General features: G+C 42.2%; 1 protein-coding gene across 1 annotated transcript; it reads left to right on the top strand.

Moving 5' to 3' along the window:
- Positions 1-1,610: 1,610 nt before the first annotated feature.
- Positions 1,611-24,820, top strand: BMERB1 (bMERB domain containing 1). Its single transcript, XM_063314718.1, has 6 exons — positions 1,611-1,829; positions 20,803-20,926; positions 21,319-21,392; positions 21,657-21,771; positions 22,294-22,376; positions 23,911-24,820. Exons 1-6 carry the CDS (start codon positions 1,724-1,726, stop codon positions 24,030-24,032), a joined length of 624 nt encoding a protein of 207 aa, XP_063170788.1. The 5' UTR covers positions 1,611-1,723; the 3' UTR covers positions 24,033-24,820.
- The last annotated feature ends 169 nt before the right edge of the window (positions 24,821-24,989 follow it).

Genomic DNA, 24,989 nt, shown 5'->3' with positions numbered 1-24,989 from the left:
GTCAATCCAGCCCACCCCCAATAATTCAATCATCACCCCCAGATTAGCTGTAAATTTGCACCACCGCCTGCTACTTAAGTTTGTGACTCACAGCTCTGTCTGGCCTTTTTCCTCAGAATGCCACCAAAACACTTTCTTAAATTATTATCCTGGCCGCCCCAAACAATCTAAACCAGTGTTTCTCAACCTTGGCCACTTGAAGATGTGTGGACTTCATGCTGGCTGGGGAATTCTGGGAGTTTGAGTCCACACATCTTCAAGGTCGAGAAACAATGATCTATGCCACTGTAATCCCACTGCAACCTATGATGCAAATATTATTATATTTTTATTTATTTCTCAAGAAATCGTTGTCTCCTTTTTTGCCAGCTTATCTATCATTTTGAATATATATATTTTCTCTTACCCAAAACCAATGTTTTGGGGAAACATTGACTGCCATGATTCCTGACAAAAGTAACCCAAACCATGACAGCAACACGGCACTATATTCGTACAAACAAGAAGAAATAATAGCAAATCTATCCTAAAGGCATAAAAGTTAAGAAAATAAATGCAGAGGGAGAAACGATATGGTAAAATCAAATATCAGGGAAGGGCAGGTGTGCAGCTTGTTGTTTGTTGATCCTTGAGCAAGTCAGAGTGAATTGGTTCATTCACACCTAACATTAAGCCATAAACTGTGGTTTACAAAGGTAAGTGGCTGGTGTGACAGATCAAGCAACCCCCTTGATGGCCTTGGGCATTGTCTGAACAATAAGTCAATGAGAGCTGGAGTCCCAGTGAAATAAATACACATTCAGAGGAATCGCAAACTCCTTCCTAAACCAGGTTGAACAAAACATGGTCGCCATTGCCATATTGACATAAAGTCCAGTATTTCCCTCCAATATAATGCATGACTTTTCATCTAATACCCTGGTTCGCTCTACCTGCCCAAAACATGCCTGGTTTCCCACAATATGCTGAATCACAAACTCCCCTATCCCCCTTTTACCTGGACTGGCGTGTTGTACCACCCCAGCCACACCACCATTCTATTAACACTTTCTGAACATCAGTTTCCCCCCTCCCCATCCAGATCGGAACCCGTCTCATGCGAAAAAAGCTGGCCCAAACCAGGCTGGCTTGAACCCATTGCCTTCCCAGGATGGAAGCCATGGTCCTCGGGAGACCTGCCTAGCTGACCACCAACAATTGGACGTCGTGTCCGAGGGGGGAGTTCATTGCTTTCTCTCCCCCCCAGAAGCAATCAGAAGAGCAGCCAAGATCCAAGCTTGTCTTCTCTTGCTGGCTTTCCCTTGTACATGGGCTGTTTCCCCAGCTTGCCCTCCCTCCCCACTGGGCCCCATTGTTTGACTGCTTCCCCTTCCCCTCCCTGTGTTCCCTCGGGCCAGGGGCGTACCGAGCATCTTCCATCTGAGCCTGCGCGCTGCATTCCTGTCACCCTCGCTCCATCCTCCTTGGGTACCAACACAGGGGAAGGATGCGGTGAGCTGTACCGCGCTGCTTTCCAATCTGGCAGCAGCAGGATTTAAAAAACCAAAAACCAAAAGCCAAACCAAACCAGCCACCTCCACCAGAAGACCAGATCACCCCTCCTCCCCCCCACCCGAGCCTGCATTTTGCTTCCGTCTTTTCCTCCAGCTGGGATGGACTAAGAGCAACCCCGTCCCAGTCCGGCCGAAGTCAGAGAAAGCGGGCCCAGGCTGCTCCCGAAAGCATGGAGTTGAAGCAATCCATCTCAGCCAGCTTGGAAGCCGAGAAATCGCTGAGGAGCTACGGGGCGGTGAAAGAGACGGAGTGGGAAAGCGATGGGCTGGGGAAAAGTAAGTGGACCGTCCTTGCTCGCCCCCCACCCCCACCCCCCATCCCCTCCTGCCAAAGAAAATCAGAGATTTGCGCGTGCAGGGAAGAAGGGTTCCGCCGGCCAGATTTTTGCATCAGCACTTTAAGAGGAAAGAGATGCTGACATTCACAACCTATCCTTCTTCCTCTTGCTGCCCCAGTCTTCTGTTGGTTTCATAGGAAGAAGGGGGGGGGGCTTTGTCCCTATCTTCCTGGGTGGCCCAGAAATCTTTGATTCACACGATTGTTCTTGGGGCAGGTTGGGCAATGAAGAGATGCCTCTTAGCACCCCTAAGGGGAAGGGGATTAGAGGGGAGGTGATTCAGGTGGTTGGCAACCATCACAGCTTGGTCTGTGTTTTCTTCTCCCCCCCCCCCCCAATACTTGGAAGTCCACTTAGTGGTCTTGCAAAAACCAAACCAGAAGAAATCTGGGGAAGGTTTATCCTCTGTGATCCCAGCATCGTGCAAGCGTCCACGCTCAGCAGCAGCATGTTTTGTTTTGATAAACAGGAGAAGTGAAAGGTGGTGGTGGTGGTGAAGAAAGATCTAATGTACTGTTCCATATCAGGGAAGGTGCTGGAGGGTGGAAAAGAAAACAATCCTCTCTTTTACAGGACCCTTGGCTGATCTTGGAAGCTAAGCTGGGTTAGCCTTGGTTTGTACTTGGATGGGGGATTGCCTGGGAATTTCAGGGATGTAGGTGGACTAGGGAGTCAAAATACATCTGGGAAGAAGGCCAGGGCAGATCACTTCTATAACACCACCAAGAAAAGTGCATGGTTGCAGCTAACAAAAGTCAAGCTTGCCTTGAGGATGTTTTTTTGCTTGAAGACATGCTGAAACGAAACAGCCTGTGAATACCAAAACTGATCCTTTCCCTGCCTCCCAGGAATACAGTTCTTAATGTTTTAAACCCCTAAATGGAAAGGAGGGATCTGAGCACAGGTTTGTTTGAGTCAAAAGTTCATTTCTTGGGACAATGAAGCTTGGTGTGCCCCATCCCTCCACCATTTTGATGGTTCAAAAAGCTGCCAGTCATATTGCCTCTCTGAAGATGGGGGCTGCTGCTGGAAAGAAAAAATTGGGCTAGCAAAAGTTTTGGATAGTGTAGATTTTATGGAGGCAATTTAGATGTGATTCTCCCCTCTGTAGGGGTAAGGCAGTGCATGTATCCTTTAATGCTGAGCCTGACTGATCTCCAAAATGCTAAGCAGGTATAAGCCGTGGTTAGCGCTTAAATAGCATCTCTAAGAAGGGGAAGTTGGGGAAAAAATCCCATAAAAGGTAAAGGCAAACAATTTTCATACTGTTGCCAGGAAACTATATGGATGTGTCCATAAAATCACCAGGAGTTGAGTTCAACTCAGAGACTTTACTATTTACATTATTTAATATGATAAGAACATAGGGTCATGCCTTATATGAAGTGTTACTTGGAAGTCCAGCTGGATGTCTAGCTTAACTTCCTGGAGCTGATGTTCAACCCACCAGCAAGTTTCACTAAAGTGCTATGCGCCAGAGGCACATTAATTGAACTCTGCCTCTGATCCAATGCTTCCATTCTAGGATTGCCTTTGTTGCAGTGCTTAGTCTGGATTCAGAAGGCTTCCCCAGAGCCAAACAAATAATTTAGAGTAATCCTGCACATGTTAACTCTTAAATAGGTAGATGAGATTGTTGGAGGTCCCAGCAAATCAGCATGCCTCATTAGCGTGTGGATAAGTTTGTTCTAGGATGCAATTCTCTATGTGCTTCTGGAGGAAGCTGTTCGTTGTCCCTCCCACATTCTTCAGTCCTACCTTCTTCTACCATCTGAGAAGGAAGCATGCTGCTGCTGCTGTGCCTTCCATCTGGGGGCCATGCATGGGCCTAGAGTCAGGAGGTTCCTCCTTTCTGCATGCAGCCTTTAGCAGCAATAAGGGCTAAGGGTTAATTCAGTTTAGGGAAAGAAAGAAGAACAAGAATCATTTTCCTAAATGGATGTAACTGGACCAAATGAATAAGTTTTTTTTTTTTGCTTACTTTTGAACTTACTTTGTCTGAGCGTGTAATTCTTTATGCTTGGGTGGGCTAAGTGTATAAAATCAATAACCTATATTTCTCTAACATGCTCATTAATGCTATTTTAGATAATATTCTTTTCTGTGCTTGTCTTTTCACTGTATTAAGCTCTGCTCCATTCAGTGGTCCTAGCTGTCCACTAATGGCTTCAGAGATTTACTCCAAGTTGATGATGATGGGAAGACAAGTTTCGGACTATAAGACCTGGGAGTAAGTTCCATTAAACTGAATAGACTGTTCTGTGCATCATGTAAGCCACAACCATACTAGCTGGACTCATCCGCCATATGACTTGTTGGATTCTGAATTCATGCTTTGCGTTGACCTTAATCTCAGATTATAATCCTATACAAATTTCTGTGGAAGGAAGTTCTAGTGGGCCAAGCCAAAATGTGAATTGCATATTGTGCTGTGGGTTGTAAACCATGGTTTGTGGCATAGCAAAATGCCCAAATTGTCTTTTATTAATGGTGGTGCATGACATTTAGACTCGTCCAGTGGGATTGTCTTCTGAGCACAGGTCTACACAATTGCCTTGTAAAACAATGTTGAGGTACAAAAGTGCCTGAAGACTGACCATGCAGAAGGCTATCAACTCTGTTGTGGGGAAAATAGGAGGAAGGAGTATTAGGTATGTTCGCTGCCTTAAGTTATTTATAAAAATAATAAAGGCAGGATAAAAATTAAGTAAATAAATACATAAATCAATAAAACAGCACCACCATCAGGACTAAGGAGCCCATAGATTCTAGTTGACAGGGACATGAGTGAAAGTACCTACCCTGCTTGTAATTTTCCCTACGGGTTTGGTTAGCTACTGTGTGCACAATTCAATTCAATTCAATTCAATTCAATTCAATTCAATGTTTATTTCCATCAAAGACCAGTATACATCAAAACAATCAAGAAACCGTTGAAAGGTAGAAGACGAAGGCCAGGTATGAAACACATGGTAAAGGACAGAATTGAATATTATTACTACTATTGTTTATTTTATTTATTTATTTATTTTCTATAGCCGCCCATCTCAATAAGTGACTCTGGGTGGCTATATTTTTTTTAAAAAAATTATATCCCGCCTTTATTATTTTTATAAATAACTCAAGGTGGTGAACATACCTAATACTCCTTCCTCCTCCTCCTCTCCCCACAACAACAACCCTGTGAGGTGAGTTGGGCTGAAAGAGAGTGACTGGCCCAAGGTCACCCAGCCGGCTTTCAGGCCTAAGGCAGGACTAGAATTCACAGTCTCCTGGTTTCTAGCCCATTGCTAAGAAAGAGTGTTATCTGCCAAACCACAATTAAGGAAATGGTGGGCTGGCTCAAATGGCCTTTCTATATTGTTTTAGTGACACGGGAGTAATATAACTACCCCCAAAGATGCTTTTCTCAATCTCCTATAGGGTTGCCTGGCTGGGTCAAAAAAGTCAAAATGGCAGCCATTGCAGACAATCTTCCTACATCTACCAGCCTCATTAGTGGGAAATCCTGGTCTGAGTTCTTCCAATCAAACAGTGTAATTTTTCTTGCTCAAAAGAAAATGATGCCCTACTCATAGGTCTGATCTTGAACATACGTTCTCCAAGGTGACTGCTCTTGATTTCTGTACAATTCCATCTCAAGGAAGCCTGCTTTTTCCAAAATTACCCAGTTTGCAACCAATGAGGATTTGGAAATGAGCAATGCCATTCTTCCAAGGACTTGCAGGATCCTCCGCTGGGACAGATTGAAAATGGGGGCGACCATCAAAGTGTTTTCTCCCTCCCTTGACATTTAGCTAATGATTGGGCCAATTGCACCACGGAGTCACAGCACAAGTGGTAATATTGCTGTCTTCACTGGTTTCCATCTTGCTATGTGTATTGTTCTTTTCTCCTGCTCCTGGTGATAGAATCTGACTTTTTAATTGGATGCCAGAATAACGTGAATATTCTTGAGAACTGGTTATTTAGACAAGATCAAGCAGCTGCTGCCTGAATATTTGATCACCCAATCGAAAGGTTTTGTCTTTGTGTGTGTGTGTTTTTTTTTAACCCTGATTCAAAAGAGCCATCAGTTTTAATGTGGTCTGAATGATTGCCTGGAGTGGTGGTGGGAGGAGATGCCATCATTTATTATTCCATTTGATTGATTATGTAAGGGCCTAGAACCTGCTTTGTCCTTCCAGCTTTGACAAAGATGTCTGGAGTCTCTTTACGGTATTTGCCTTAAAGACAAGGCTAGTTGTTCATCTTTTTTTTTTTTTTGAAACCCTTAAGATAGTTTTGGAGCCCATGGATCTGCCTCAGTGTTTTGGAATTCTGAAACATAGAATAAAAAAGTTGGACGGGATCTTAGTGGTCATTGTTGGCCTCATGGGGTAAACCAGACAGGAAACATGACCAGATGAGCTAATTCTACTTCATTGTAAAGCTACATTGACAGAATCTTGCAAGTCTGAAAGTACAATCTTCCTGCCATCCCCTTTACAGCCCGAGAAACTAGGAAGGGTCCCTTCTGAGCCTCTTGCCCCACCTGCTATCCAGCTGCGGGCTATGCTATCTCTTATCGGACCATTCCCTTGGCAGTATCTCTTGGCCCCGTCTCCCACAGCCTTTCCACTTACCATTACAGTCATCAAGTCTAGCCCATACTAAGGGCAGGATCTCTACTGCAGAAACATAAGTAGCATTCCCAATTGGCTGCTCAGATTCTTCTTACGCACCTCCAGCAAAGGAGAGGTGACCATCAAGAACTGTGGTGTAATAGTTAATGCTTGGACCCAGTTTAAAGTCCACCCTCAGCCTTGGAAGCCCTTTAGAGGATATGGGTTCAGCCATGGTTTCTTAGACCAACCTCCCTTACAGGGTTGTCAGTATGGAGATAAAATGGGAGGAGGGAGAGCTATATGGATGCTGCCTTGAGCATCTGGAGGAAAGGTGGGCACAAAATGAATAAACATATCCCTCACAAGAGGATTTGTAGATGTATCAAGGTTTTTTTTTTTGAGCGGGGGAGGTAGGAGAGAAGGATTGATAACCACTGCAGCAGCGTTTCTCAACCTTGGCAACTTTAAGATATGTGGACTTCAACTCCCAGAATTCCCCAGCCAGCATGACGATCTATCCCTCACCTGGCCCTTCAGGACTTCCAACAGTATACTCATCCCCACTGTAACTGAGTCCATCCACCTTGCTGCTGATTATCCTCTTCTTCTATTTCCTTCCATCTTTCCCAACATTATAGACTTTTCAAGAGAGCTAAGTCTTCATGTTGATAAATTGATTATGTGCCACCAAGTTGGTGCTGACTCTTAGCAACCACAGAGGTTTTCTCCATGATTATCTGTCCCTAACCTGGTCCTTCAGGTCTTCCAACAGTGCCCCCATGGCCACTATAATTGAGTCCATCCACCTGGCTGCTGGTCATTCCCTCCTTCTCTTTCCTTCCACCTTTCCCAGCCTTGAGTCTTCCAATTAAGTTTTATTAGTTTTGGGTTGCTGCAAATCCACTCCCCTCCCCCAGTAGGGAGGGGGAAAAAAAACAAAACTATGCTTAACATTTTTCAAGATCTTTATGGTTTTGGCAGTGGGGAGGAAAGATTCAAGAAATGAGTGGGCAAGACTGTACTTGGCTGATCTTGCCAGTGGAACCCCCTGTGGATTTCACATTCTGGCAGAATATGTGCGCACGTGGATTTTTTTGCAGAGGACAATGTTACATCGAATTTGTTTTTGACAGGCCTGTATTTTGAGAAAGACCACTGTTTTCCTTAAATTATCTAGCTGCCCTCGAGATAAGGAATCTGATTTTGTTTTAGGGTTTTTTTTCTGTTTTATTTGTCCTCTCCAGCTCACAGCCATGCATGGGATGAAGGCTACAGATTTATGCAGAGATCAATTCCTTTCTTGTCCCTGAGGGCAAGTATCTGCCACCCATTTTCCCTCTGTAAAACATTTTCTTTCAAACAAGGAAATAAAATCATCAGAGGTATGGTAAAAAAAAAAGGGGGGGGGACAAAGAAAACAATGAGGATATGGTAAAAATAATAAAATCAAGATGGAGGCCATAATGCTGCCATCTTGACATTTTTCTTACCATACTCTGCAGACACTGTTGAAAATCATGATGCTGCCCGTAAAATATCACTGTTATGCCCTTGAGCAAATACCTGGGCATATTGAATTCTACGCTGGTTTATTATTTATTATTTATTCAAATTTTGCTACCACCCATCTCCTCCAAAAGAGGGACTCTGAGCGGTTTACAATAAAATGAAAACTATAATAATAAAGAATTAAAATCCTATAAAAATAAAACAAGCTCGGGGGTCGCATAACTAGTTAGCATGCCAGAGTCTTGTTCATTATCGGAATTAACCAGACAAATCGCTCCACCAACTAAGAACGGCCATGCACCCCCCCCCCCCCCCCAAGAATCGAGAAGGAGCTATTGATCTGTCAATCCTTTCTGTGTCCGGAAAGGGTTTGCCCTTAAAAAGTGTTTCGACCCTTGAGCTGGGCCATAAATGATGTGGATCCATTGTTAAATCTATCTTCTGAGCAGATCTGAAGCAGATCTGGTTTGGCTCTCTAAAGCCCCAGTCAGCCCTTCCAGGTAGATCCAACTAGGAATCCAGTGTCATGTAGGTCAGTACTACTTTTACTGTAAGGTAGTATCAGAATCTTGCAAGTCGGAATGTGCTCCCCCTGCTCTTTATGTTCATGAGAACTAGGGAGGGTTCTGTCTGAGACGCTTTTTCAAAGTACACTTCTGCCCCGGACTCAGATTTCTTTTCTCTGGCCATTGTCTTGGTTGCAGCTCTATCTCCTGTCCTTCAAGGCCATTCCTTTTGCTCTCTACAGCCCCTTGTCTTCTGCCCAATACAAACAGTCACCAGTTCTTTATTGTTGCAGTTATTACTGGTGCTTTAAAGGGCTTCAGGGCCCCCAATTCAACTTTAAAATTTTCATTGAATTTTAAAAACTTTATAGTAAAATTCTCTTCCGAGACGATGCATATTAATGACAGCACAAATACCTATGCAAACCTATTGTATATAATAGACAATATACCGAAGCAGAATAAACAGCCGTTATATAATCAATTATAAAAGAAATAGTAAACCTAAAGTGACTTTAAAAAAAACACAAGAAACCTAGAAGAACTAAACAAAAACAATTTACAAAAACCCCTCCTCCCCCCAACAAAACCCAAAGAGAAAAGAACAAAAACTCATTGATGACAATAACAAGCTACTGAGATAGCAAAATTATACTAACGTTTGGTGGCCTTTGAAGCCTCATCCAGTCTGGAGGGAAGGTGGATTAAATTCTACAGCTCTGCTCAATTCCATAAGCATCAGAGTCCTGTTTGGTGGAAACCGGGAACACCACAACCTTCTCAGCAGTTGTTTCTTGGTTTTCAGAATATACACCAAAGAAAAATAGAGGAATTCTATCTTTGTTATCTTTCCCTCTGCAGATAGAAACCATATCTATCAAGACAGACCTTTGAGATGGAAGCTTGCTCTAGCTGCTGAAGTCATGATGTGGGTAAAAATGGGGAGAATTCTGGTGCTCTTTTTTTATGGTCAGACAATGTTCACACTAGGAAGGAGGCAACGGCAAGCCACTTCCAAAAAACCTTGCCAAGAAAACTGCAGGGACTCATCCAGGCAGTCTCTAAGAATTGGACAGAATTGAATGCATTTAAAAAAGGGTATTCATGCACTTTAAAATGTGTTTTCAGCTGCATTGCTTTTATTTTACACTAGCCCCTTGGAGGGCCCTCCGGCAGCATCAGGTGGGGTAGAATCCGTAGAAGGAAATCGATATGTAACCAGCAGTCTTTTCATTTGTTTTTTTTAAAATATATAATTTAATTAAAAATTTACAGAAAAAAAACTAACAGAAGCTCATACAGAGTATGAAAAAGGAAAAAGAAAAGAATTTTTTTTTAAAAAAAGCTAGAAGTGTGAAAGCAAGGAAAGAAAAAAGTTACAAAGAGGTAGCTTCTGATCTTCTGTACAGCAGTTCTAAGTTTACCTCTTGCTCTGTGGTTACAAAAGAACTCTCTTTTTTCTATAATCTATTCTTTCTGATCATCAAAACCATAAATCGTAAGTCCATTTTTTCCTGTTTCACGCAAAGGGTCTATAAGGGGTTTCCAGTCAGCAGGTATTGCCTTTCCTCTGATCAAAGAGGTCAATATGGCCATCTCAGCAAATTCCACCATCTTCACCAGCCATTCCGCCATTGTGGGAAGTACCGAATCTTTCCATCTTTCTGCATATAATAGTCCCATTGCAGTTATAATGTATGCAACCAGCAGTCTTTCGGATGAATCACAAAAGGTCCATTGCTGCTGAATGGCTCTACCTAGGCACAAGTAACTCTACTTTCCTCTGATAAGAGTGGGTATGAAGACAGCTGGAGGAAGAAGTCAAGAACCAAGAAGAAGAAATACTAGTTGAAGATCCATCTGTCAAGATCAGAATAATCTAAAAACCTAAGCTAAACACAGATAGATTCCAATGTTTTGGAGTTCTCTGATCATGTGTTAGTCGGTAAGCCTATTTGGAGGACGTAAGGTTGGAAAATGGGGGCTTGCTGGCATTATACCAGCCTTTCTCAACCTTTTGACCCTTGAAATATTTTTCAGGCCGTGGGGAACCCCTGCACATTCAGGCTCAAAGATAGGCTGGAAGTTACAAAATTATTATATTTGGTTCATGTGTAGGCCTGTCTATATGTATTAACAGTGTTCTTAAACTAAAAATAAATAATGAAACTTCCCTCTTTAATGTGAAGTTGCCCGAATTTGAAATAATGTTTTAAATAAATTGTGATCTCCCAGGGAACCCCTCGTGACCTCTCGCAGAACCCTAGGGTGCCCTGGACCCTGGCTGAGAAACTCTGCATTATACAGTCAAAAAAGCCCATCTTCATTTCATCAAAGCTTATCTTTGCTATAAGTAGAACAGCCTCTAAAGTCGTTTTGCTTCTCAAAAGCAGGAGAACAGGGAGCACCCCAGAATGGAAGACTCAATTCATTTCTTAACAGGAAAGAGAGATTTGCCAAAGAAGGAATGCATTGGGGGAATATTCCCCAAAGCCCATCAACGAACAAACAGAACAGATGACTTTGGGCATGATGAATAAGAACTTTGCTTGTGGAGGCTCAACTGTGACAGCGCTGTGGCATGAATTAATGCTATCACCATATTACAGCCTTTGCTTGATGCGCATGGCTGCACAATTTGGCCCACAAACAAGCCTGCAAAGGCCAGCTGTGATAGAGCATCTGTTGACTTTTAGTACTGTTAATTTTACAACCAATTATTAAACTGGGGCTATGGAAACTCTTGAATCTCTGTGCAGATCACCCAGACATATACCAGTAGATCTCAAAATTATTTTCTATTATTACCGGAGAGACTCGGGCTGCTCTGATTGTCCGCATGTTACTCATTCCAGCTTTAATGACTCATTGGACTGTTCCAGTGTATTTCAAACCCAGCAACTTTAAGATGAGTGGACTTCAACTCCCAGAATTCTGGGAGTTGAAGTCCACACATCTTAAAGTTGCCAGGGTTGAAAAACACTGGACTATGCTGTTGTGGGCAGGCTTGGAAGATCTCTAGCTGTCAACCCTTCCAGGTAAATCAGACAGGAAACACAACTAGATGAACTAATTCTACTTTACTGTAAGGCTACATTAACAGAACTTTGCAAGTCTGAAAGTATGACTCTCCCTATTTATCGCTCGAGTGGTCAGGGCGAGTCTTTCCTAAGTTTCTTCTTTAGACCATTACCCGCTTGTGGACTTCCTTTCCTTTTATCCGATTGTTCCCTAGGCAGCATCTCTTCCCTCTGTTCTCCAAGGTCACCCTCACATCCCATCACGATATCCAAGAGCTGCTGTTCTCCCTGAAATGCCTCCTATTCCAAATAGTTGAACACAAACAAAAGCCAGGGACGAATTTCAGTCTTCCTTATTGGGCAGAACCTGCCCTATCATTAGGGAAACCGATGCGACTGGTTTGGGTGGCAGGAAACTGATGGAAAAAGGTGTGCTGTGTACCCTGTCCTATGTTCCTTAGTGAGCTTGTTCTCTTCTGGCATGATGGAGAATGTATTTCTGTGTCCAGCACTGAAGAAAGATTTAGCGGTTGGTCCCGTTGGTTGTGGTAGAGCCAAGAGGAGGCCTCCCTCTTCTTCATTTGTACCTAAGGCAGAGGTGAGTAAGTTAATGGGGCATGGGATGAGGGCTGTGAAGCTAGTGCAGCTGTATCACATCTGTGGGTAGCGGGGTCCTAATTTATCTGTAAGGTAATTGTTTCAGAGCTTACTCTATAGCAGTGTTTCTCAACCTTGGCAACTTTAAGATGCATGGACTTCAACTCCCAGAATGCCCCAGCCAGTGCTGCCTGGGGAATTCTGGGAGTCGAAGTCCACGCATCTTAAAGTTGCCAAGGTTGAGAAATGCTGCTCTATAGTTTCCATGTTTGTACCTCAAAAGAATGGGAAACACTGCTAGGTGAACATTCCTACCACTTTGAAGGGTCAGGTCAAAATGCCATAAATAAATAAATAAATAAGTAATTAAGTAAGACCAATAAATGTAAATACAACCATGTGTAATGCCTTGTTTGGTACAAGAAGTGGAGGTTTGCAAAACTCTCTTTTGCATCTGTGAAATATCCCCAGGCAAGGGTTATATTGAGCAGATGCCTTGGAAGTGTTAAGCACCTGCAGTTAAATGAAAGCAATTAAATCCTGCATAAAATAACCTTAAATAGAGGCAATCAGGTCTGAAATGAAAGCTGTGCATTTCTTTCTTTTTAAAGGAGACGGTACAGACAACTCAAGAGCATTGCTGGAAAGTGAATTTCTTCATTGTTTAGGAAACGGGGAGATGGGGAAATGCCACTGGGAAAGGCAAAGGGTCCAAGGAATAGCAATTAAGCATGTGTGGATAATGGTGATTGCTGTACCCAGCCAGCAGTGAAATATGAATGGTTCTAATTTTACAAAATTCTAACACTCCTAAATACTGAAATACTGGCATACCTTTCAAGAGACCCATTCAATAAAACAGGTGGTAAATTCAGATGTTCCTGTGGTATAGCACACTGGATGGGGGATGCAACAGAAATTCAGAGGGTTTTTAAATATATATACTGTTACTATTGATAGACTAAAGTAGCCAGAAAAAAGAGAGGAGAGAGGGAGAGAGTGAGCTAGAAGCTGAGGATTAAAAACAGAGTAGGCTGATGAGGAGACCAGCATGGAAGGAAGGAGCCTTGATGAGATGAAATAAAGGAAAGGGGAAGATTTCAAAGGAGAGGAAGGGGAAAGGAAAGGACAAGCAATCTCCAGAAGCAAAAAGGGATTTCAGGAATAGAATAATGGAATATGGTAGAAAAACAGAATCTTGAAAGCCTGTCCAAGTTTCTTCCTATTCCCATTTTTTAAAAAATCTGTTCAGTCGTGTCCTGTTCTCTGAGACTGCCTGGATGAGTCTCTGCAGTTTTCTTGGCAAGGCTTTTCTGAAGTGGTTTGCCATTGCTTCCTTCCCAAGGCTGAGAGAGAGTGACTGGCCCAAGGTCACCCAGCTGGCTTTCATGCCGAAGGCGGGACTAGAACTCTCATACCACGCCTGATTGGCTCTTGGGCTGAGAGAGAGCGACTGGCCCAAGGTCACCCAAATGGCTTTGTGCCTCAGGTGGGCTTAGAACTCCCAGTCTCCTGGTTTCTAGTCCAATACCTTGGCCACTGCACCAAACTGCCTCTCATTCCCATCTTAGACTAAACAAAATCAAGGCTGTTTTGAGTATCTTTCACATGCTTTCCTCTACTTCTATTTCTTCCCCAAGTCCCCTCTTAACAGCTTACTCATTCTTTTCCTTGCCCCATAGTCAACTTTACATTCCTTCATAGCACTTGACTTTTAATCCCGATCTCCCTCACTCATTATTTCTGCATGGAATCTAATGTTTTTGGCACTCACAGACTCATTTCTTGTACAAGGTGAGTGCAGTGGCTGTTATTCACTGTTCCATTCCAGTGGTTTTTATGTCGATAGGAAATGCTTTGTTTTCCCCCATTGGAAGAACAAGAACTTAGGACCTCTATTAAGGGAATAGTAAACACTGTAAGGGCTACATGCTTTTTTTTCCAACTTGAACCTGGGTTTTCCTTAATTCCTCACTAAAATAGCTCTTGCATTCATTTGGATAAATATATGTATGCAGACACTTTCCCCCCAAGTACTCCAACACCACCACCCCATCAAAATCAAAGTCACAACCATAAGCAACAATCAATAATTAAGCAATAGTTAATAAATAATAAAACCAGTAAGAACAACACCCCATAATATCTATTAAGGGCAATGAAAACAGCCGAGCAGCCATTCATTCAGTGATGAGGGCATACGTTTGAAAGATGTTGACATTTAAGCTATTGTTTCAGAAAACATAGCTAAAAAGAGAGCAGGATGGAAGTCTACAATTTAAGGGGCTGCCACTGCAAAATTCTTAATTCCTGGTTTTCATTCATCAAACCTGCCTCCACCACCCAGAGAGATGGAGGAGAAAACCAGATAAGATTTAATGATCCATAGCTAAAGCTGGACGTTTTTGTTTGTTTGCAACTTGCATGAACTCCTTCATGAAATCTGTTTTTGTAGTTCTTAGCTGGGATTATGAGCAAGACTATAAAAAAAACATCAGTATCATGGACATTGGAGGATGGCTGTGTTAATCTATGGGGCTGAAAGATCAGGAGTCTGGCAGCACCTTTTCAGATGAATGAAATGTTATTAAAAGGCACCTTTTTGTGCAGCTCATAAAAGCTGATGCTGTTTCATAACATTCATTAGTCTGGAAAGATATTTATTTATTTAAAAGATTTATATGGCCTCCATCTTAAACAACTCTGGGCATCTCACAACAGCAGTAAAACCAGCAATTATAAAACAACCATAAAACAATAAAAACAGTAAAACGGTCAAGCAAAAAGAAAAACCCTGCGCCTTAATCGTGTTACCAGGCTCCTAAGTGTTACTAGAGTCCTGATTTTCAGGACCATGGACAGTGATTTTTCCCCTAGCAAAGTTGGGCGGTTTCCCCACTGGTGACTTATAGCATCTTCATAGCATCACCCAGCCACCACTGAAGTGACATAAAGCTTGTCCTCATTATTGTTATTTTCAGCACAACGATGGTTGACCAACTCTAGAGGATGCTTTAAGTTGCCAGCGGGAGAAATTACTTTAGGAAGTTAAAAATAAAATCTTCAATTAGAGCTCATCTCCTGGTGCCTTCATGGTCACATCCAAGAAAGTTATTAGAGATATTCATGTAGAACCAGATAATTGTTTGCTCATTATGTTATTATATCGTTAATCCACCCAATAACATTTCTATGGGTGGTTTGTATCTCTGATGTTAGGACATAAGCATTCCAGAACAGGCTTGCATTGGTCCCAAGTTTTGTCTATTTTTTAAAAAATTGTTACCCTTCAAAACCATGTTTTGACCTGTGCCCAATTCTCTTACAATTCTTCCAAATAATGATCCCTTATCATCCCAAGTTTTCTTTGTAGTATAATTCAGGACAGATGGTGTGCAAGGAATTTTTGCCTCCGCTCTCCTCATTGTCTACGCTGGCTGGGCATCATGGGGTTGCAGTCATGGGGTTGCAGTCCAACATGCCCAAAGGCATCAAGTTGACTACAATCTCTGACAGAACAGCAAGTGAAATGACAGTGCTGCTTCTCCGCAAATGCTGAAACTGTGTCCATTTATTCCCAGCAGAGCGAGAAAGGCTAAATAGGCAATTTCTGCTTTTTCAGTGGGACAGTGAAAGCAATAAAAGTGTTGTCCTAATGAGCTGTGTAATTAAATACTTAGCAAAGGAAAAACTGACAAAAGCCATGGGAGCCCCTTGGAACAGTAACATGTCCTTGCCTAAGAGACAAGTATTAAAGCCACAATAGATGAGAAAGGCAAAAAAGAAATGAAGCTCCAGTAACATGGCTGGAAATCCATTATTTTGCAGAGTACAGCAGAGGTGCTTGTAGGCAAGAGAAAGTGGAGAGGATGCATCTGATTGAGGATGCATTTCTTTGCATGTTTCAATTTCATCTTTGTCTAATGGCAGGAGTGAATAGAAAGTGTAATGGGAAGAAGAAATAACCTTGAGGAACAGGAGGAAGAGCTGCAACCAGGACAATGGTGAGATAAAAGAAAACTGAGGGTGTTTTTGAGCTATAGTTCTAGAGAAGCTCTTTACACTTAAGGAGGACTTAGCTCTGTAGCGGGTGACTGTTCAGGTTAGCACCCTCTGATGTTGATCCCTTGTAGGACTAAGGTAGAGAAGGGGAACTGGTCATGTGAAGTATAATTTCTAGAAGTCTCAGCCAGCATGACCAATGGAAAAGAATATGGAGAGCCAGCATGGCAACATGTATCCATGAATTTAAGGATGGCTCACATCCCTCTGTCACATTCTTCCCTTCCAAGAATCCTTCCAGAACATCTTTTGAAGATAGATCTGGGAGAGAGAAATCTCCTTCGTCTCTTTCGGTCTGCATCTGAAGGACTCTTGGTTCTAAGGATTAATGTTCTTCTTCTGAACAGGAATCGGTTATGGTAAGGAGGTTTGGAGCTGTGAAAAAACATAGTCAGAGAATTCTAACTCTTCATTGACTTCTAGTGGTTGTCCACGTTTGCACAGTCCAGTTGTGGTAGTCTTGGGTTTATGATATCCCCCATCAAGGTAAAAATAAGGATAACAATTTTCCAAGGCTGAGAAGAAAGGCCTATGAAAAATAGATAAAGCATTATGTGGTAGAATAATTGCAGGCACGTACCATTGCATCAGTTAGGAGAATTTTGATTTGCAGGTTAAGGTTGCCAGAATATATTAAATACATATGAACCAAATTCCATCATCTTAAGTAGTCAGTGATAAAAGTCCTATGACAGGCAGAGAAGCGAGCAAACAACAAGCTGCTTTATTGCTTCCCTTTAATAGCTGCCAGCTGAATTTCACATTCTTGAGCCAACACAGAATATATTTCATAGTAGAGAGTGGGGGATGGTTTGCCCAGTTACAGCTATGGATTACAAGACCAAATTATCCACTGCAACTGGATAGACCGATTGACTGGATTCTCATATCACTTGGAGACCTGGTTTACCCTATATTGAAGAAAGCAGGATTGGTTGGGTTAACCAAACAGATGTGTGGACATCTGAAGTCCAGATGGGTAGGCTTCAACTCCCAGAGTTCTCCAGACCATTGCTGAGAACTCTAGGAATTGATATTCACACATCTGAAGAACATCCAGGTTAGGGAAGATGGCCATAACCCATGGTTTACAAATATATGAAAAGAGAATCTCCACATTTAGAGGTGGTATACCTCAAAATACAAGTTGATGGGGGACAAACAGAAGCAAAGGCCCATTTTCCTTCTCCCCCCGTATGCTGTTTGTAGGCATCTTGAAGGTGTCTGACTAGTTGTTATGGGAAACAAGAATGCTAAACTGTATAGGCCTCTGTTGGGGTTCAATTCTTGTTAGCTCTCTGGTTAGCTATGTTGACTAAACACAGCCTACCATAGAATACTGGTTGCTGGGAATAAAGGCTTTTATCTTGCCAGGTCTCATTCCTGATTTTCATGTTGGCATCTGCTTAGCTACTGTGAGAATCAGGATGTTGAATTCAGGGAGATTTTGATCTGAACCAGTTGGGCTCTTTGTATGGTGTCTTCTCCACATCTTCAACCCCATGCTACAAGAAGCAAGGAGAAAAGTCATGGACCGCAGCTCCCAGAAGTCTCACCAATAATGAGATTTTTTTAAGGCAAATGAAGGGAGGGAGGTTTTTAATGCCATGGGGAGTAGTCAGAGGTAGCTAACTTTAATTCAATTCCACTTCATTCTACCAACTGTTTTATTTTCTTTTAACCTGTGATTTTCTGCGTGCTTCAGCACCCCATGACATCAGTTATGGCTGACTCCGAAGGTCTTTGGTTTAATGTAACCTGTGTCCCCAAATACATACCCCCTTGGGCTCCAGAAGTGAAAAGGATTGGTGCCAAGAGGTGCTTTAAATGAGCTATTGAATAATTAACATTTTCAGAGAAGCTGGTTCTTAATTGCAATGGGAATATTTACCTGATTGATCCATGGACCCCACTCAGCTATGGTTTATTTACTTGCGGTTTATGGAATAAACCACAATTGGTTAGGTTCACACAACTCATTAAGCATCTTCATGAACATCTGGAGCTTTGCAATGCCCACTATAATCTTCGTGTAGTCTGATTTTAATTTCAGCATATTTTTAACTTACTGTATTTAGGGAACTGATTTATGCTTTTATTTATTAACTCTGTAAACTGCCAAGATTTTGTATGCTTTTGCAATATATCTAAATTCTCAGAAATAAATACATTAAACAAATATGCTCTAGGCTGTGATTTACACACTACACAAAGCACAAAATGAAAGCCAGCTAAATCCCACAGTGGCGTAGCACATGGTGTACAGTAAATCTGAGATTTTCATGGAAAGAACAAGGGTATGATGGAGCTGCAATATCATCTGCAAAGCTTGAGATGACCACTAGATGGCTGCAAGGCATCAGACTTTTCTTCCTCTCTCTACTGCCATCTAGTGCTCATATCTTTTTTGCAGTTGTTATGGTATGTGGGAATGACCTTGGGAGACAGGAGGAAGAGCAGAAGACTAGGCAACGGACAGATAAGAGGCAGCTGAGCCCACAGAAGGAATGGGGCATGGCAAATGTCTCAGAAGGGACCCTCCCTAGTTTCTTGGACTGTAAAGACAAGGGGGGAGAGATGTACTTTCAGATTTGCAAGATTCTGTTAATGTAACCTTACAATAAAGTTAGAGCTAGTACTCCTGGGTGTGCTTCTTATCTCATAAGACTGACAACAGCCGAGATCTGGTAGTCCTAGCATATGAGTGAATGCATGTGGATTTAGATTGAAGAGATAACTAGAAACCCAGTGAAACAAATTACCCTATGTGTAACAGATACGACCTTGGAGAAGGAATGCAGCAGTAAGCACAGCATGAATTAAGCCTGAGAAGGGAAGAAGGCATGAGAAAGAAACTCAAGATTGTTCTCCTTGACTCTCTTTGGTATAGGAAGAAGGGAAGGGACAGCATTGTCAGGCTTTCAAGATTAATGTCAGCCCTTTGAGGTAGGTTAGGTCAGGAAACAGACATTGCAAGGATTACAGGAATGCTGCTTTATATTTGTAGGGTATAGTTTATTTGTTTATTTTATTTATCTATCAAATTTTTATCATTGTTCATCTCCCCCCTGAAGAATACTGAAAGCCAGAAGCAAGGTGAGGTTATCTTGAGTTTCTTTCTCACCTCTTCTACTTTCCCATGACTGCATTGCCATTTTTCACTCAACTGCTCATCCATTCCTTCATCAAGGATATCTCCACTTCCTTTTATAGGGGTAGAAAAAGTGTGCAATGCCATCAGCAGATAAACCACATTGGCTGTGTTTACCCAACATACCAGGCGGTGTTAAATAAGGCCAGGTAGTTTGCACTGTGGGAACCCAGCCATTGTTATAAGTTGTCTGAATCAGCCAGCATGTGAAGCCGTTGTGTGGTTGATTGGTAGGCATGAAGCATGTGATGGGAACCAACTGTAGTTTCTTAACCTGGGCTTAGAGTGAGGCAAGTTGTGCGAACCCAAATTTTCTGTCTCAGTGTAATGTCCATCCACACAGCGGTGTAAAATCCATTCATAAAGCAGAGAATTAGTGATGTTTTGAAAGCAAAGGAACCCTCCACCCTTTTGATATATGACATTATTGGAGCTAAACAGATGGTGCCATTGAGCCATTTATAGCTCGCAATAGCTATAAAATTTCACAATTATTTAAAATAATTCTTGTAACATTTGAGAATATCAGTGCAAAGACAGAGCTACTTCTGTCTATCCTCAGCCTGCTCTTTGCCTCCTTTCCCCCCTTCCCAAATACCAGTATTATTTTGTTGTTTCAAGCCTGTTGGCCTTAAAGGATGTCTCCCCCTCCCCTCCTCCCGGTATATGCTGTGATGGAAATGTCATTACCTGTGCAGATCTGCTTTTTTCATTACATGAGACTTGGGACAAATGGCCACACCTCCACTATACAATCCCTCTTATTTTATGCAATAGCTTTAACTGATGGTTTCATGTTTTTTTTTTCATTGCGTCTGTTACTTTAAACATTACTCCTGGGCATCAATAGAAGGTGTTAAGATATCCCCCATTTGCTTTCTCCAGACAATTCCCAAAATGTCCAGCTAAATAATGCACTGAATGATGTTTACTGGCATTAATTGCTTTTTTTCCATGGAGGATCCAGGTAGAAGGACCACACTGTTTGCATGCAAGAAGGCTCTGGACCCTTTGCCTGAAACATCCTGAGTTCCAAGTGACCAGGGGAGCAAAGTATAAAGATGTCTGTGGCTGATCACTGTGTCCTCATTTTGCTTCCGGTGGCCAAAGAGCAGCTGAACTGTATGCCTGTTTTTGTGAGAAGTATGTGTGTGTGTCTGTGTAGACTTGGGGTTCCAAGGGATGCTCAAAAATGGAGGGGAAAGAAAGTATCTCTGTCGTCTGGTGGTTATCCAAATGTTAGAAATGCATATATGTAGTCTTAGAGGAAAACCCATGTTTTTATGCCCAGCAATCTGTTCGAGGGAGGGAAACGGAAAACCTGAGGAAGAACGGAGCATAGAATACAGTATGTCAGAAGAAGGCATGGCAGGGTGGTTGGTTTTCTCTTCTTTGAAGGACCAGTTTTAGCAATCTGTGCCAAACACTCTCCTTTTCTATCTGTCCTAAATCCATGCAGATCAACTTAACATCATTTCAATGGCGGAAACAACCATGATGCCCGAGGAGATAGAGATGGAAATGGCAAAGATCCAAAGGCTTCGGGAAGTCTTGGTCAGAAGAGAATCAGAACTGAGATTTATGTAAGTTGTAATGGCTTTTGTGGGAGATTGGGATTCAGATGGGACATGGAAGGCTAGAGAAGGAAGGAGCTGTTGAAGAGGTCACGTCCTACTCCCTTGAAAAATAATCTGCCCAGCTTCTGCTTGGATACTCCAGCAAAGGAGAGTCCAATCTTCCTCTTGGTCATTAGTTCCCCTTTGAACTGCTTTTACTCCTAAGAACTTTTTCCTAACGTTCAACCTGAATCTGCTTTAATTTAATTATTCTGCAGCTTGTTCTCTGGAATGATGGAGAAGAGTTTGTGGCCTTCTTCCAAATGACATTGCTTCAGTGACCTCAATTCTATGATGCTACGTAAAGGTGCCATGAAGCCCAATTCATTCTTTTTTTCCTTCTTTTCCCCATTTCTTAGGATGGACGACATCCAGCTGTGCAAAGACATCATGAACCTTAAGAAAGAGCTGCAGAATTTAGTAGCCATCCCAGGTAATTGCTTTGTGGAAATAACACTTTCTCTGCCATTTTGTGGTGGTTTGCACATTCCTTGACCTGCAAAACGAAACTCTCTTATTGGCTCTTCGGTGAAGAGCCAGGCTTTGCAGAACTAGTAGTTAGGCCACCCCACTGTATTTGCCTTATGTAAGAGCAGCAGTTTTGAGAAACATCAAGCTTGCCATAAAATGAGCCAATGTGGAAGAATGGCAGAGCATCGTCTTCCAAAAGGCTGTTCTTTCTCTCTTTCTGGAACAGAAAAAGGCAAGACCAAGCTGCAGAATCAAAGAGAGGATGAGTTGATCCAGAAAATCCACAAATTAGTGCAGAAAAGAGACTTCCTTGTTGATGATGCAGAAGTGGAGAGATTGAGGTAAGAAAAATTAAGATGAAGAACCTTCAAGCTGAGCTCAACTCTTGATGACGTCATGGTCTTATTCATGTAGCTTTCTTGGCAATCATATGGAAGTGGTTTGCCATTGCCTTCTTCTGGGACTTGTTAGAAAAATCCTACTCCTGTCAATACTCCTATCCAAGTACTAAGCCAGTCCAAACCTAACTGGCATTTTTCAAGGTCAATTAGATGGCTGCCACAGCTTTTCCTAACTTGACTCCATCCACATGTGGGGATGGTAACTCCCAGAGTTCACAATAAACCAAAGTTCTCACCTGTTCCTAACTTGATCACCATTTCTTATCTTATCCCTCTAATTCTGTGTTGGTTTAATAAAATCTATTAATTTATCAATTTCTGTCTTTTCTTGATAGAATTTTCTTGATGCTCGCTAGAATTTTCCAGTTCCTTTTCCAAAAGTTCATTGGTTGCACACTTAAATTTTTTTAGAAAAGCAAAACAGAATCTTTTCTAACCGTGTGTTATTTTGCTTTAAAACAGAGAGAAGGAAGAAGACAAGGAGATGGCTGATTTCTTACGGATTAAGTTGAAACCTCTGGATAATGTTGTCCAGTCTCCAACCAGTAAGTTTGCCTGCACTGTCCCCAAATTATTTTAAAACAACGGTTGGCTTCATATAGAATCATGAATCCAAATGTGGTTTTCTTGCTTATGACTTCCTACGTTGTGGAAAGCCAAGCAATAAGGCTTACAGTATAAACCCTGATTTATGGCCAGTTGTAGCTGTTTCCATAAACCCCAGATGCAAACAAGGGCTTAGCATATTATGGGAACATATAATTCAAGTATTTCGATCACAGCCCTTAAGAGCTGCTGTTGATCCAGAACTTGGTTACAATTACTTACATTTCTGTGATGGCTCCTATTGCTCGCCCCAAAGTAGAGCTTATGCTTTGCATACTGACATTCTTAGGATCAATATCTAAATGATCCAGCTACATGGATCTTTACCTTACCTTACTTTTTACTTTACTTTACTTTACTTTTTACTTTACTTTACTTTACTTTAATACTTTACTTTACTTTACTTTACTTATTTAATTTGTGTGACTTCAAGTCAGTCTTGACTCCTGGTGGCTGCCTGGACAAGTCACTTCATTTTTTTTTTCACAAGATTTTCAGAAGTGGTTTGCCATTGCCTCCTTCCTAGGGCTGAGAGTGTGTGACTGGCTCAAGGTCACTCAACTGGCTTTGTGCCTCAGGTGGGACCAGAACTCATGATCTCCCATGAGTCTCCTGGTTTCTAGCCTGGTGCATTTACCAGGAGACCAAACTGAATAATAAGTTCAGTTCAATTTTGTTATGGTCACTGACCACTACTACTACTACTGCTAATAATAATAATAATTCCCTGCAGTTTTCTTGGCAAGAGTTTCAGAAGTGCTTGGCCATTTATTGATACTGACCAGTAATGGTGCAGAAAAGCTCCCAGGAGGCGTTTTCCCTAGGTCTGGCTGTTGTAGAGTAATGGGGGGGAGTTCTGTCTTTGTAATGGTAGCAAGGAAACCCATATAAACAGCTTCTTAGTGGTCTAATTCCAAAGAAAGGGAAGAAGGATAGTAACCACTATAGTCTAAGTTATGAGACTACTCCACTGCACTCATGGCAATTTAGCAAAATGGGGACTCCTCACTTTATAACTTGGTCTTCTCCCTCTGATGCATATGGAGATTGCATTCATTTGGGTTTACTTATGGTTAAGCATTTCTAGCAGACTTTCTCCAATGGGCTATTGACCAGAGGGTAGGGACTACAATTCTGATCATCCCAACCAGCATGCAGAGCAGAAGGGTTCTTGCAAGTTGACGCTGTCTACATCAGCAGTGTTTAGTTTGTGAAGAGAAGCATGGGAAAAAAATTACAGCTACACCCACACTGGCTGGGATAACATGTTTCACTAAGCCCTAGATTCTTTAACCATCATTTGTTGAATAATCCCAATCATCTTATTTGCATCGTCTATTCAGTCCTGATTTATCAATGACAATAGCTGGATTCACCCAGTGATCTATGGTGGTTTGTTTGTGCTAGTGCAGTGAATGCAGGGAGGAGCCTGAGTCTGGCAATGAATGATGCTCTCTGTTCTGACCTTGGCAGGGGTACCTACGGAGAAGAAAGCCGAGCCTCCACCACGTCCTCCCAACAAGCCCACCATTGCCAAAACCAGCACTGCTCTCATTAAGGATTGCTGTGGGATGACCCAGTGTGCCATCATGTAGCTCTAGCATCTCTCTCTGGCACGCCTTCTGCTCGACCCACTTCCCTCTTGGCCCAAAAACTGGTGGGCGAGGGAACCAGGACGTACAGCATCCAGATATTCCTGATCGTTGAATCCCCTGTTGTATTTCTTACAGTAACTTGTGTGCAGAATGTGCTACTTGGTGACTCCTTCATGTTGCATGGACCTCAGCGAGCATGCCTAGGTGAAGACGAGTAGAAGTAACTATAGCCAGAACACAGAGAAGACCTGTGAAGTGTAGACATAGACGGGGGATGGCTTATGGCTTGCAGGTATCAAGGGCTGTTTGTATGTCTACAGCTGCGTTCGCACCACACAGTGTTAATCTGGGTTCTGAATTAACTCATTTTCTGGTTTTGCACAGGATGCTAAGTCATCGCCATAAGGGGGGGAAATAGCCAAGATGAACACTGACTAAGCTTAAGCATACTGTGTGAATCTATCTGCTAGGTCTTTACCTGGCCTGGTGAAAAATTGTGTGAATCCAGCTTATATGTAAAATTGGCATATGGGTGGGATAAATTCCCGGCCCAATGTCACCTCCGAACTAGAAAACCATACCAAATAACATGTAGCAGTTTTAATGGTCTGTTGTACACAGGATACATCCCACACCTTCTTCCTTTAACAGGTGGCATTTGATGGGTGGGCGAACGGAGGCAAACACCGTCCACGAGGCTGGGTGTTTTCTTTTCGCAATGACATGTGTGTTAATAAAAATGCTGAATAGCATAGCTAATAGCCTACAAGAAGCTGAAGACAAATTATCTGTTCTGTTGTGGTTTGCAGTGGCTTCCTATATGACCCACAGGATTGCTCTTGTGGGAGCAAGTTGTTGCTTTTTTAAAAAATGGTAGATTTAGTGACTTCGGTGGTCCATTAATTGTTCTGTTCCATTCATTACATGCAGAGCTGCAACTGAGGACACAATTGCCCA

This window comes from Candoia aspera, chromosome 14, assembly GCF_035149785.1.
Source record: "Candoia aspera isolate rCanAsp1 chromosome 14, rCanAsp1.hap2, whole genome shotgun sequence".
Taxonomy (NCBI): Eukaryota; Metazoa; Chordata; class Lepidosauria; order Squamata; family Boidae; genus Candoia; species Candoia aspera.
This window is presented reverse-complemented; position numbering and strand designations above follow the sequence as displayed.

What these genes read in the sequence shown, in the direction of transcription:
- BMERB1 (XM_063314718.1), top strand. Translation starts at nt 1,724, where the DNA reads ATGGAGTTGAAGCAATCCATCTCAGCCAGCTTGGAAGCCGAGAAATCG. An exon ending in GAATCAGAACTGAGATTTAT is followed by an intron (nt 20,927 to 21,318) that starts GTAAGTTGTAAT and finishes CCCATTTCTTAG; the next exon opens with GATGGACGACATCCAGCTGT. An exon ending in GAATTTAGTAGCCATCCCAG is followed by an intron (nt 21,393 to 21,656) that starts GTAATTGCTTTG and finishes TTTCTGGAACAG; the next exon opens with AAAAAGGCAAGACCAAGCTG.